Here is a 14,062-nt window from a genome sequence, read left to right as displayed (position 1 = left end):
CTGTGTAACTCGATACGGGCACTCCCAATTTGCGGCTAGCTTACCGTGTGATGGTGGACGTCGGGCGACTTCTGTCTTTCGAATGACCAAGTCTCCTTTGTCGAATGTTCGACTTCTAACCGATTTATTGTAGCACCAAGATAATGTTTGCTGGGCGGCGCGTTGTCTCAATGTGGCTATATCTCGGATTTCTTCAATGACATCTAACTCGGCTCGCTGGGCTTCATTATGGTTGCCGAGTTGTGTCCTAACTGAGCTTTGGGAGATCTCTAGTGGTATCATTGCTTCAGAGCCATAGACAAGTCGGAATGGCGTCTCTTTTGTTGATGATTGTGGTGTTGTATTGTATCCCCATAGGACTTCTGGTATGAGGTCGGCCTATAGCCCTTTTACGTCGTCAAGCTTCTTCTTGAGTGCGTGCAAGATTACTTTATTTGCTGCCTCTGCTAACCCGTTTGTCTGAGGATGTTCAACAGAGGCGAAATGTTGTTTGATTTTGAGGTGCTGCAAAAAAGATTAAAATTTCTGATTGACAAACTGGCAACCATTGTCAGTTATGATATGATGAGGAATGCCAAAATGGCAAATTATGTTCTTCCAAACAAAAGATATCATTTGGTGTGACGTTATTTTAGCTAAAGGTTGGGCTTCGACCCATTTTGAGAAGTAGTCAATTGCAACTATTAGAAATTTTACTTGGCTCGGCGCCGTAGGGAACGGGCCGAGAATGTCTAATCCCCATTGGTTGAAAGGCCATGTGACATCGCTATGATGCATATCCTCTGCTGGAATGTGGATGGTTGGTGTGTGCTTCTGGCAATTTGTACAGGTCCTAACTTTGTTTTCACTGTCTTGTTTTAGTGATGGCCAAAAGAAGCCGGCACGGAGGACTTTGGATGTTAGGCTCCGAGCTCCTGTGTGTGTTCCGCAGATCCCCTCATGTGCTTCCGACAGTGCTATTTCGGCTTCAGATCTGCTGAGGCATTTGAGTAAAGGGCGAGTATATCCTCGTCTATATAAGGCTCCGTTTAGTAATGTGAAGAAGGTGGCTTGTCTTCGGAACTTTTTAACATTCTCAATGTTTTCTGGAATGTGTGATGTTTGTAGATAATTTATGAAATCTGTCCGCCAATCACTTTCCTGAGTAACACTTAGCACTTCTGTCAGGTCAACACTTGGGCATTTTATAGTAAATTGATGTAATGTAGAGATCTCGGACTGAGTACTTCCGAGCTTTGATAAAATATCGGCTATTTGGTTTTGATATCTTGGTATGTGTTCTATTTCAAACTTTTTAAATTGTGAAAGTAAATCTTTGACTAATAGTAAATATTTAGATAGAAGAGGATCTCTTACTTGAAACAGGTCGTTTACCTGTTGAACAACCAACAGAGAGTCACAGTATACCTTGATTGTGTATATTTGGAGATCCAGGCAAAGCCGGAGTCCTGCGACTAGAACTTCATACTCGGATTGATTATTGCTGGCTTTAAAAGATAGGTGTAAGGAATGCTCGAGGACGTAACCATCATCGGCTTCCAGTCGTATCCCAGCGCCACATCCTTCTTTGTTGGATGAGCCATCTATGTACAAAGTCCATTGTTTTGTGTGGTCATCCTCTGATGGTATTGTAAGCTCTGCAATAAAGTCGGCTAAAAATTGTGATTTAATTGCCCCTCTAGACTGATATTTGATGTCGAACTCGGATAGTTTGATTGACCACTTTATAAGTCTCCCTGCAATGTCGGGCTTGTGTAGCACTTGTCGTAGTGGGTGATCTGTTCTGACATTGATGACATGACTTTGAAAATAAGGTCGGAGTCTTCGTGCTGAGAAGACTAATGCTAAGGCTAGCTTCTCTATTCTCGGATAATTAAGCTCGGCATGGTGGAGTGTTTTGCTGACGAAGTAAACTGGGTGCTGAATTTTACTTCTTTCTGTGACAAGAGCAGAGCTTATTGCCCAATCAGTAACTGATAAGTACAGAAATAAATCTTCCCCTTGAAGGAGTTTTTGTAGAATTGGTGGTTGTGAGAGAGTTGTTTTTAATGTGTTAAAAGCTCTTTCACAATCGTCGGTCCACTGGAATTTGTTTTTCTTTTTAATTGTTTGGAAAAAAGGGTTAGACTTTGAAGCTAAACAAGGTACAAATCTTGATAATGCAGCAAGCCTTCCTGTGAGGCATTGCGCTTCTTTTATAGTCTTTGGGCTTGTCATATCCACAACTGCTCGGCATTTGTCCGGGTTTGCCTCAATGCCCCTGTTCGTTAATAAAAATCCCAAGAACTTACCACCTTGTACTCCAAAAGCACATTTTTCCGGATTCAGGCGCATGTTGTAGTGGCGTATCTGGCTGAATATTTCTATTAAGTCGTGAATATGGTTATCGCCGACCTTTGTTTTGGCGACCATATCATCAACATAAACTTCGATGTTCCTGCCAATTTGTTTGGTGAAAACTTTATCCATAAGACGTTGGTAAGTTGCTCCTGTATTCTTTAGTCCAAAAGGCATAACCTTATAACAGTAGTTTCCAAAGTCAGCAATAAAAGTTGTTTTACATTGATCAGAGGGATGCATAAGTATTTGGTTGTACCCTAAATAGGCATCCATGAAACTTAAGGTAGCGTAACCGGAAGCGTTATCTACCAAAGAGTCTATGGATGGTAAAGGATACGAGTCCTTTGGGCATGCTTTGTTTAAGTCTGTAAAGTCGACGCACATGTGCCACTTACCGTTTTGTTTCCTTACCATAACCACATTGGCTAACAAGATGGTAAATCTGATCTCTTTGATGAAGTTGGCGGTTATCAGTTTTTGTGTTTCTTCCAACGATGCTTTCATTTTTCTTCGCCGAGTTTTCTTTTCTTTTGCTGTACAGGTCTCGCAGATGGGTTTATAACTAGTTTATGGCTGATGATATGTGGGTCTATGCTGGGCATATCTGAAGGCTTCCATGCAAATAAGTAGGCTTGCTCATGTAGGAAGGTGGTGATGGCGTTTAGCTCCTCTTTGCTCATTGATTTACCTACAAAAGTGAATTTGTTAGGGTCATTGTTGAAATATACTTTTTGTAAGTCGTCGGACGAAGTTGGTCTTTCTCGGAAGTCGGTTCTCGGATCTAGGTCGGCTAATGTCGAGCTATTGTTTGTGAGGTCGACATTGTTAACTTGCTGTTTCAAATAATTTTGGAACTTCATGCCAATGTTGTAACATTGCCGAGCTTCCTTATGATCTCCATGGATTGTGACAACATGATCGTCCTGCAAGGGGAACTTAACACACAGGTGAACTGTAGATACAATGGCGCCAAACTTGTTTAAGAAAGGGCGGCCAAGGATAATATTATATGGACTGAAGCAGTCTACTACTAAATACTGAATATCACAAGTTTTTGAAAGAGGATGCTCACCCAGTGTGGTTTGTAACCACACTGACCCTATTATTAGGACTCGTTCGCCTGAGAATCCGACCAGATCTCCCCCTGTTGACTGGAGAATGTTGTTACTGAGCTTCATTTTTTGAAATGTCGAGTAGAATAGAACGTCGGCACTGCTTCCAGGATCTAGCAGTACTTTCTTGACCAGTAGGTCTCCCAACTGAAGAGTCATAACTACGGGGTCATCCAAGTTCTATATATTAGAGTTGTAGTCTGCTTGTGTAAATGTGAGCTGCGGTAGTTGTGTTGGAGTTTCTGTTTCGTTCAGTGGTCCTTCTAATGAGCATATTGCTCGAAATGACCTTTTTCTTGCCGAGTTTGAGGAGCCTCAACTTGCGTATCCTCCTGAAATATAATTAATGACTCCTCGGGGCTTTTCATAACTATTCGCAGTTGCCTTTTCTTTTCCTCTGTGCTGTTGTTCTGATAATTCCTCGTTCCTGGAAGGTGTGGAACGTTTTTGGATGTGACTTCCGATGTACTTATCCAGATGACCTTGCCGAGCTAAGCGTTCTAAGTGGTCCTTTGCTATTACACAGTCATCAGTGGTGTGGCCGTGCTTCTGATGGAAGGCACAATACTTAGATTTGTCTACGTTCTTAGTGTCTTGGTAGGTGCCGACCTTTCTTGGTGGCTTGATGAGTTTTGAGTTTAGAATCTCTTTGATGATATCCTCCCGCTTAGCGTTAAACTGCGTATAAGAGTCAAAACGAGGGGTTAGTTTAAAACTTTTCTTACTATTTGAAGTTTTATCGTCGTCTCTGTAGCTTATTTTGTCAGACTTCCGAACTTGTCTGAGCTCCTCGATATCGATTTGTCCTTTGGCTTTCTCCCGGAACTCGGCAAGGGTTTTGGGCTTGGCTACCGCAATTGTTTCTTGGAACTTTCCAGGTCAGAGGCCGCTTTTGATTGCGTGCAAATGGACTTCAGGATGGAGGTCGGGTATACCGATGGCGACTTTGTGAAGCGAGTCATGTAGTCCTTCAGACTTTCGTTCTGCCCATGTTTGATAGTATTCAGATAGTCAAAGTCATGCAGGTATATTGCGGATCCGGCGAAGTGTTCTTCAAACAGCTTGGCCAGTTGCTGAAATTGCGAAACAGAACCTGCAGGCAAAGCACACAACCAATCAAGTGCAGGACCGTCTAAATAATTTGGAAAACAACGGCATAAAACAGTATCTGATGCACCGTTGACGATCATTATGGATCGGAACTTTTTGAGGAATTTCTTCGGGTCTCCGAGCCTATCATAAGGTGTGAAAGTTAGTGGCAGGGTGAATCTCTCTGGCAATTCAAAGTTCATCACTTCTTCTGTGAAGGGTCCTACAAGTTCATCGGACTCTTCCTTTTCATCTTCGGGCTGAACTTCGTTAGCTTGGACAGTCTCCGAGACGTGAGAGGGTTGGGAATGATGTTCATTATCCTCTGGCTGCTGGTGGTGAGCGCCGTTATGTTCTATCCGAACATGATTCAGTTCAGCTATTTGAGCAGCCATTATTTGATTGGCTTGTTGTAGCTCGGCTACCATCCGCATAAGTTCGGATAGTGAAGGAGGTGGTACGCCAGCCATAGGTACGAGAGAAAACAATGGGACCAAAAGAAAGAATTCTATATCTTCGGCCCCACGGTGGGCGCCAATTGATCTTGCTTGCGAAATAGAGGTGTCAACCGAGCAATGTCCTCAAAGGTTGAACGTCCAACTCTTGGATCCGAGCTTTTCTGTCGTGTCGTGGTGTGAAAGTATGAGCAATGAAGAGGAGGAGGAGTGTACTTGCAAAGGCACTCTGAAGCTTAAGTCAGTATATTATCTTGTTTGAATCCATATGAAAAGAACACTTTACCTTGCTTTATATGATGAATTCTTCATCCGTTGCATTCTCGGCAATAAATCGTCGGTTTCTGCGATGATTGATATTGTAACCGACTTTATTGTGCCGTTTGGGATGTCGGTTATGATAGGAGTATTGATGTCACTGAGCTGTGGCTCATAAAGTCCGAGCAGTAAGGGATAATAATGAGTTATAGTATATATTGATAACGGTTATGAGGCCGAGTTATAACTCGTATTAATGACGACCATATCAAGTTATTTTTGGGGTTTTGATAAGGGACATGAAATGTAAATGGCAATGAAGTAAACTAATAACTATGAGGGTCTTGGCAAGGTTTGGGGGTCAAGGATCTCTATCCTTATCCCTAACCACAACATGAGAATTGGCAAGGATCAATCCCACTAAGTCATCCCCTAACTAATAGTAGAGGAAAGTCAAGTGAGCTATATCAATCCAAGTCCATAACTCCTAGTTCTCCACCAAATCAATTAGTGAGATCTAGAGTTAATGGCTCCTAATCGTCAATTACTTGGACATTAGTAACTCAAGAGTTCCTAAGTTACCTTCCTAAGCCAAGAGGAACAAAAATCTAACTCATAACTAAAAGGAGCATTTTAACAAACACATGGAAGGCAATAAAGGCAAACATTATTAATTGCAAGAATTAAAGGAATCTACAACTACAAAAGTAAGAGATTAACAATAGAAATGCAAAACAATTATGAAACAACAAAGAACTTACCAATTGCATTGAAGAAGAAATGTAGACCTACAAAAGAAAGTTCATAAGATACAACTAACAATACAAAGGAATTACAAGAGAAGTAGAATGCTACAAGTACAAGAGAACAATCAAGGATGAAAGAGGATAATTGAGAGAAGAAGAAGAAGTAAATTTAGATCTAAACCTAATCCTAATTCTAAAGAGAAGTGATAGCTTCTCTCTCTAAAACTAACTTTCCCTCCAAAACTAATATAAAACTACCTAGTGTCTAAAGTGTGTTGATTCCTCTTCATTCCTTGGGTTAAATAGCATCAAAAGTGAGTTGGATTTGGGCCTGGGAAGCCTAAAATTCGCCCCCAGCGTTTTGCCTTTAAGTGAGTCACGTGCGGACATCGGCGCGTACGCGTACAGTGCGCGTGCGCGTCGATTGACAATTTTCCATCCACGCGTACGCGTCATGTTCGCGTACGCGTCGCCATGCGACGTCACCATTTCACGCGGTCGCATCTGCTACGCATGCGCGTCGTTGATCTTATCCCAAATCATTGCTTTTCCATGATTTCTCCACTTTGCATGCTTTCCTCTCCATTCCTTTGATCCATTCCTAGCATTTTCAACCTAAAATCACTTAAGAAACAAATCAAGGCATCTAGTGGAATCAAAGGTGAATTAAATTTAGCTAATTAAAGGCCTAGAAAGCATGTTTTCACACTTAAGCACAAATTAGAAGATAATCAGGAAACCATGCTATTTTATTGAATAAATGTGGGTAAAAGGTTGTAAAATCTCCTAAATTAAACACAAGATAAACCCTATAAATGGGGTTTATCAGGCGGCACTGTGGATGGAGGTTCTGCCATTGACGATGTTACAGTCGGCCGGTGAAGAAAAATGTATTTTTTTAAAATATTTTTATTTTATTTTTCTTCTTTTCAGAAATTGATTTAGTTACTACTAAAATGATACTGTTCTATTTTTTTTTTTAAATCTGCTTCTATTTTTTATGAAGGCTGAGATTGATTTACAGAAGATCCAGTTGATGGCTACTTCTACTTCTGATTTTTGCTGAAATAAATTTCAAATTTGATGAATGGATTTGTTAATTTTTTATGGTTGATGGCTTTTTCTATTTCTAGTTTTGCTAAAGTGAATTGAAATTGCATGAATGGATTTGAAAATTTTTATGTTTTGAGTATTTTTTTGTGTTTGATTAATTTGGTTTGTGTATGGATTATAAACTTATGAGTGAATCGGTTGAGGTCCGATCTTCTACCACCACCACTACCATTGATTTTGGTCTGGTTTGTTATAGGAGTAGTTTTGGACTCTATGGCAAAAGTTGGTGCAAATTGAGTTATGAAAGGTTGAAAAAGTGAGTTGAGGTTGAGTGTAGGGTAGTTTAAAAATTTTATTAAAAAATCAACAAAAAATTATGATTTGGATACTTTTGTTATACTGAACCCATCTTTCATGAGTATAGCGTTAATTTCCTTAATTTATATGTACTTTTGTCAATGTTCAAAAACTCTTATGGGTACTTTTGGTAATTTTTTCTACTACACAAATACTGATTTTGTCGAGGCAAGTTGAATTTCTTAATTTGTGATCGACATCTTGTCGATTTTAGCCATGTGGGCGAAGAAAGTGGAGATGAAAATGAACTACCTCATTTGAATTAGGGGTGTGCATGGGCCGGGTGAAACCGGGTTTGGTGTGACCCAGACCCGACCCGAAATATATAACGGGCCTATTTTTTAGACCCGAACCCGACCCTAGACCCGATGAAACCTATACACTTTCGGGCCACGATTATACCGGGTGAAAACCGGGCTGTTAACATTATATTACCTTGATACCTTCTTGTAAGTTAGCATGTAAAAATATCCAAATTTCCAAGACTCCAATCATTATTTGACATGGTAAAATTTACTTAGAAAAATATACTAAGAACCAACTCTTCTTTAAAATTAAAGCATAACCATAATCAATACTAATATTGCCTAATAACACCAAATATTTAAATCAATACAAATAAAACAAGATTATGCATTAGTCTAAAGTCTTATGCATTTTAAACATAAAATATTAACTTATAGTCTTATATATAATGACTAATAACACAAAATATTAAGGTTTACAACACTTAAATTTCACATAATAATAGCCATCATCCATCACTAATAACACAAAATATTAATTATGTATGATGACCGGGCCAATTTCGGGTGACCTGAACTATGGCACGGACCCGGCCCGAAATTATGACCGGGTCTATTTTTGAGACCTATACCCGGCCCTAAACCCGATGAAATCATACCAAGTTAGCCCCTAAAGTGTTCGAGACCGGGCCAGGTCTTCGGACCGGACCGGGCCATGCACACCCCTAATTTGAATAACATGATATATGGCTGTACAATTTGACCTGTCTTGTTAAATAGTAATGAAGTCAACTTTGGCCTGCCACTATGTAATGACCACCTGAAGTCGCACTCATATATATGTATGTATACATGAACTTCCCCAAAACCTAAACTAAGCAATTAAATAAAACAGATCATATCCATGGCAAAAATAACTCATATAGCAGCAATCTCAATTCCAGCGTTTAGCCATCAAGCTTCCATTCTCGAGTTTTGCAAGAGACTCGTTCATCTCCATCACAACATCCATGTTACCTGCATCTTCCCCACCATTGATTCACCTCCTCCCGCCACCATCTCCCTCCTCCAATCTCTTCCTTCTTCCACCACCGTTGACCACATTTTCCTCCCTCCAATCAACAAGCAAGACTTACCCCAAGATGTTCCCCCCGCCGTTCAAATCCAACTCGCAGTGTCCCAATCCATGCCTTCTTTCCGTGCCACGCTGCACCAACTGCATTCAACCACTCCCTTTGTTGCTTTGGTGGCAGATACTTTCGCAAGCGAAGCTCTCCAAGTAGCAAAAGATATCAGCCTCAACCTCTCAGCTTACATTTACTTCCCTCCTTCCGCCATGACGCTTTCATTGTTCTTGCATCTGAAAACTTTGCACAACCAAGTTTCGTGTGAATACAGAGATCACAAAGAACTCATTCGTATTCCAGGTTGCATCCCGATCTACGGTCACGATCTCCCTGAGCATTTTCGTGATAGATCCAGCATCTCTTACGATCTCATTCTTAGATTGTCCAAGAGGTTGTTGTCTCTTGCTGATGGTTTCTTGGTTAACAGCTTCTCAGAGATCGAGCGAGTAACCGCCATAGCCATAGAAGAAGAACACGGAAAGAAGAACACTCCTGTTTATCTTGTTGGGCCAATAATACAAACTGGGCCCAATAGTGACCCAAATGGGCCTGAGTGTGTGCGGTGGCTTGATAACCAAAGGCCCAATTCTGTTTTGTATGTTTCGTTTGGAAGCGGAGGCACTCTGTGTCAAGAACAGGTCAATGAGATGGCTTTGGGTTTGGAGCTAAGCGGTCAAAAGTTTTTATGGGTTTTGAGAGCGCCGAGTGATTCGGCTAATGCGGCTTATCTCGGTGCTGAAAACGTTGACCCTTTGAGTTTCTTGCCACGTGGCTTTCTGGAGAGAACCAAAGGACAAGGGTTGGTTCTTGTTAATTGGGCCCCACAGACACAGATCCTTAGTCACAGTTCAACTGGTGGATTCCTTACACACTGTGGTTGGAATTCTACACTCGAGAGCATTGTGATGGGAGTGCCAATGATAACTTGGCCATTGTTTGCCGAGCAAAGAATGAATGCTGTTTTGTTAACTGAAGGCCTCAAAGTGGGTCTGAGGCCCAAGTTTAATAGCGATGGCATTGTAGAAAGAGATGAGATTGCTATGGTGGTAAAGGGTTTAATGGTTGGTGAAGAAACAAATGGGATTCGACAAAGAATTCGTGAGCTCAAAGATGCTGCGGCAGATGCATTGAAGGAAGATGGGTCATCTACAAGGGATCTTTTCCAATTCGGAACTCGGTTGGAGAACCTTAAAAGAGGTCATCAGACATTTGATGGGTTAATAACTTCGTGAAAGAAAACTATTAGAAGGACAATCGTAGAGTTGCTCGGTATTTTGTTTTCTGCTGGCAGCATAAGAATTTGGAGTTATTATCTATTAGTAATTTGAAGAATAATTCTAGAAAGGAAGCCACTACTATAAAGATATAAGAAACGTCTTTTTTTAAAGACATAAAATTTCCACCAATTAATACTTGACATGTGGCATTAATTAAATTCGGTTTATTTTAATGATTTTTTTATTTGAACCAATTAATGATATTAGAACAAGTGAATTATTTTTTTTAAATAAAAAATTACTATAATGCTCTCATTATAAATTTATTTTGAAAATTCTCATATTCTCTCTCCCTCTTCTCTCATTGCCATCCGCCACCATCATTTCCTCTCCTTCTCTTGTAACAAAATCACCACCTCTACTCTTCAATAGTCTCCGTCGTCGCCGTCCAGCCCAGCAACCGGCATCGTTTTCAGTCTTTCTCTCCGCGTCGTGTTCACTGCTCATTCTCTCAACACCGTTCTTCTCCCCTCTCTGTGCGTTGTTCTCTTTGCCAATGCCAGAGTGCACCCGCGTTGCTCTCCCTTCTCAGCGCCATCGTTTTCAGCAAATAGCAACAAATTCAATGTTTAGTGATGATAACAAAAAAAACTAACCAAAGAAACCTTAACTCTACTGTGCAAACTAAAGAAAAATACAAATTCATGGTAAAGTGGTAGACAAATCAAATAAAAAAGGATGAGAGGTGGAGCTGACAGCTGCATTGTATAAGAACAATAATAAATATAAGTTGAGAAAAACTCCAAACAAACCATCAACTCCAACAACTCCACATACCATATCAAATTAAATCCAACTACAAGTAAAATAAAAACTAAACACCCCATTACAACAATCAAGAGACCAAGCAAATTAAGAATAAAAAAGGTCAAAGCATCCAGACATTTCGACATAAACAACCTATTTAAAAATAAATAAGGTTACTCACAAGTTTTAGATTACTCATAAAATTAAAGTGCAGGACGGTAATCTCAGAATCAAAATTTTTATTTACATAAACATTCTCTCACAAAATCAAAATTTTTTACAATATGAAAGACAGAGGCATTCACTTTACTAAATTAAACGATAAAAGATAAGATATTGGTGACTATTGTAGCAAAAAAAAAAAATAATTTAATGTGATTGATTGAAAAAAAGGAAAACATGAGAAAAGGAGTATACAAAGTAGAGAAACGGATTTATCAGAACAAGAGAAGCGGACGAAAGAGAGGATGCAAGCACAGACGGCGGAGAGGCACCTTGGAGAGATTTCGTTGATGGCGCAGGAGAAGAAAGGAGTAGCAGCAACAACGCATGAGGAGAAGTGAGAACGAAGCAGTGATGCCGACACCAATAAGACTGGTGATAGCGACGCCGGCGTTCAACCAAGAAGAAGAGGGAAGAAGGTGGCCGTCTTAGGGTTAGGTATGGGTTTTCATTGCAGTGGGGGAGTGACTCAGTGTGGTTCATAAAAAATGGTTTACACTTTGCAGGTTCTATTAAAATAAATCGATTTTTTTTTATTTCTTAAAATTTAAGTTGTTAAACCGGTTTAATCAATATATCCAATCATATTGTAACACTTATAGCATCTTTACAAAAAGTGTTTTAGACCCACTTTATGGGAGCGTCCGCCTTCTAGAAAATAAGAGCCATCTCCAATCCTAATTTTAATTTTAATTTTATTTTAAATTTTATAAGATAACATATAAATAGTTGTGAATCTATTTATTATAAATAGTAATTTAAAATTAAAAATAAAATTTATCTTTTTAATGTTTACTCTTAATTCAATTAAAATTTTATATCATTTTTAATTATTTTATCAATATAATTATACAAGTGATATAATTTTATTAATTCTCTATCAAGGTGATATTGTATCTCAAAAGTGATATCGGTTTCATTTCATTAATAAATTTTAATACAGATTTTAATTTTAAATTAATTTATTTTTGAAAATATTAAAAGTGATACTCTAAAAACTCTCCATTAAAAATACTCTAAAATTAATAATGTGATAAAGTGAGAAATTTATTATAATACATCTGAGATTGACTCATATATAACTCGTCTTTTTTTTTTTTTTTGTCGCAGAGCAACACTTCAGCCTTTTTCAATAAGATAGTATAGATATTTATAAAAGATATATCGATACTCAAATTAATATATATTCAATAAAGGTATTTAAAGTTTAGAAGAGAATTGAGTTCATCTTTTCTATTTCTTTGTCCTTTTTTAGTTGTAATGACCAAAGTTTTTAAAATTAAATTGGTCATTGAACTGTTCTAATTATTAGTTTATTAGTTTAAAAATTTAATTTTGATGGAACTGCTAGAATTTGAGAAGGGGGTTAAATCAAGTTAACTCAGAAATGAAGTTCTTATTCTCTATTTTCGCGAAAGCTAATTATGCAAGAGATTTTTTTCGTTTTGTCTCTAAAACTAGATAGAAACAGAGAAGGGAAGAAGAGAATGAGCCCAGCATGTATCCTAGTTCGGTTTCATAGTGGCTGAAACTTACATCTAGTCTCCACCACAACCATGGTGAAATTTTCACTATAATCAAACAGATTACAAACACCAATACTAATGAACTACAACCTAATATATCTCTCTCTTTTCCTTATCTTCCAATGTTAAAGTGAGGCCAGCTTTATAGATGTAGCTTGTTCTTCCAATTTATACACTGCCTCTTTCAATTCCTTTCTTGATTCTGTCCGTTGAAGCTGTCTTCGTCGGCATGCAATATTTTTTTCATTCCGCTCCACTAACTCTGTTTGCTTAAGGAGCTGCTCTACCAACTCTGCTGTCCTTGGATTTGCTATTTTCCTTGACATGCATAGCATTTTCATATTTGAGTCATTCTAACTGCTGTTCATAGCTTTGCATTTTTATTTTTCTCTACCCAACTTTGTGAATATTGTTTTACTGATGTCCTTTGTGGAGTAGTATTGTCCTTGTATTTTTGTTGCTTTCCTAGAGTTACAACTGTCCCATAATAGTGCCAAATGTCTCTTTACCTTTTTCTTCTTTTGTTCAAACCATGAATGTTTAGGAACCCTCTTTCTTGACTTGTATATCCTGAATGATGCTTATTAGGAGCATTGGGCTGATGTTTAGGAGTTGTGACATTTGAAGTTGCTGAAGCAACATGAGCTTGGGTTGAGAAGTGATCAAATGGGCCTGCATCACATAGCACACATATTAAACAAACTTGGGCTTTTATCTCAAAAAATGTTTGTCATCATTTATATAAAACCTAAAATCAAACTTAACTCAACAATCTCTCTCTTGAGGACAAACATGATAAAAAATGATAATTGAATTTAAAATGTTAATTTAAATGAGTTGAAAATATTTTTTTTATGATAATCCAAAATGTGTAGTGCTCCTCCTTAATGTCAGAATTTGTCCCCCTTAATCAAGGCTTACTCTTGAAATGGAGATAACTCAAAGCAATCAAAAACCAATTCCACAGCAATATAACACAGCAACAGTAATACATGGCAAATAAAATTAAGCAAACAAAGTAACACATAAGACAATATATATCATTAAGTCATTAGACTTCATCAATATCCTAACCTAAGTCTAACTTTTTTTTTTCTTTTTTTCTCCTTTTGTCATCAAGAAAGGAGATGAAAGACCCTACAAAAAATTCGTTAGCAACTTAACACAGTCAGTCTGAAGTAGCAGTCAATGCAAAGTGTAAAAGTGTCTACAGACTACAGTCATAGATAAACAAAATAAAACCAAAAAGTCTCAAAACAAAAATAGAGATTTTTTGAAATTGTTTAGATCAGAGATGAGATAAACTAGGCATTAGAATTGGAGTCATCGAAACCTTCATCCTCATCCTCATTGTCAGTGATGGTACACCCAGCTTCAATTTTCTCAACATAGTTTCTGAGAATGCAAATGCGGCCTTTAGTCTTCTTGGACACAATTTTCTCCATGCCTTCCGCTCTCTTCCTTTCAGCCCCAAAGTTGATGAGAAGATCTATCAGATTTACAAATTC

The 14,062-nt window shown here is 38.4% G+C and overlaps 2 protein-coding genes and 1 pseudogene across 3 annotated transcripts; 1 reads left to right on the top strand and 2 right to left on the bottom strand.

The window, feature by feature from the left end:
- Nucleotides 1–2,840: 2,840 nt before the first annotated feature.
- LOC148562962 (uncharacterized) lies at nucleotides 2,841–3,611 on the bottom strand. The gene has a single exon (XM_088491093.1). It carries the CDS (start codon nucleotides 3,609–3,611, stop codon nucleotides 2,841–2,843), a length of 771 nt encoding a protein of 256 aa, XP_088347219.1.
- A 156-nt stretch (nucleotides 3,612–3,767) lies between these two features.
- LOC148562961 (uncharacterized) lies at nucleotides 3,768–5,011 on the bottom strand. Its single transcript, XM_088491092.1, has 2 exons — nucleotides 4,388–5,011; nucleotides 3,768–4,130 (listed from the first exon to the last, which is right to left on the bottom strand). The coding sequence occupies exons 1-2, from the start codon at nucleotides 5,009–5,011 to the stop codon at nucleotides 3,768–3,770; spliced, it is 987 nt and encodes a 328-aa protein (XP_088347218.1).
- Nucleotides 5,012–8,477: 3,466 nt separating this feature from the next.
- On the top strand, nucleotides 8,478–10,188 carry LOC107605299 (hydroquinone glucosyltransferase pseudogene; annotated as a pseudogene). The gene has a single exon (XR_015885983.1). The product of XR_015885983.1 is annotated as a hydroquinone glucosyltransferase pseudogene (transcript).
- The last annotated feature ends 3,874 nt before the right edge of the window (nucleotides 10,189–14,062 follow it).

The sequence above is a fragment of the Arachis ipaensis genome, chromosome B6 (assembly GCF_059453495.1).
Source record: "Arachis ipaensis isolate K30076 ecotype BB chromosome B6, ASM5945349v1, whole genome shotgun sequence".
NCBI classification, from domain to species: domain Eukaryota; kingdom Viridiplantae; phylum Streptophyta; class Magnoliopsida; order Fabales; family Fabaceae; genus Arachis; species Arachis ipaensis.
This window is presented reverse-complemented; position numbering and strand designations above follow the sequence as displayed.

Excerpts from the sequence above, each read along its gene's own strand:
- LOC148562962 (XM_088491093.1), bottom strand. The coding sequence starts at position 3,611 with ATGACTCTTCAGTTGGGAGACCTACTGGTCAAGAAAGTACTGCTAGAT.
- LOC148562961 (XM_088491092.1), bottom strand. The coding sequence starts at position 5,011 with ATGGCTGGCGTACCACCTCCTTCACTATCCGAACTTATGCGGATGGTA. Across the intron at positions 4,131-4,387 it reads GCTTCACAAAGTCGCCATCG|TTTAACGCTAAGCGGGAGGA; the intron begins GTATACCCGACC and ends TCTTATACGCAG.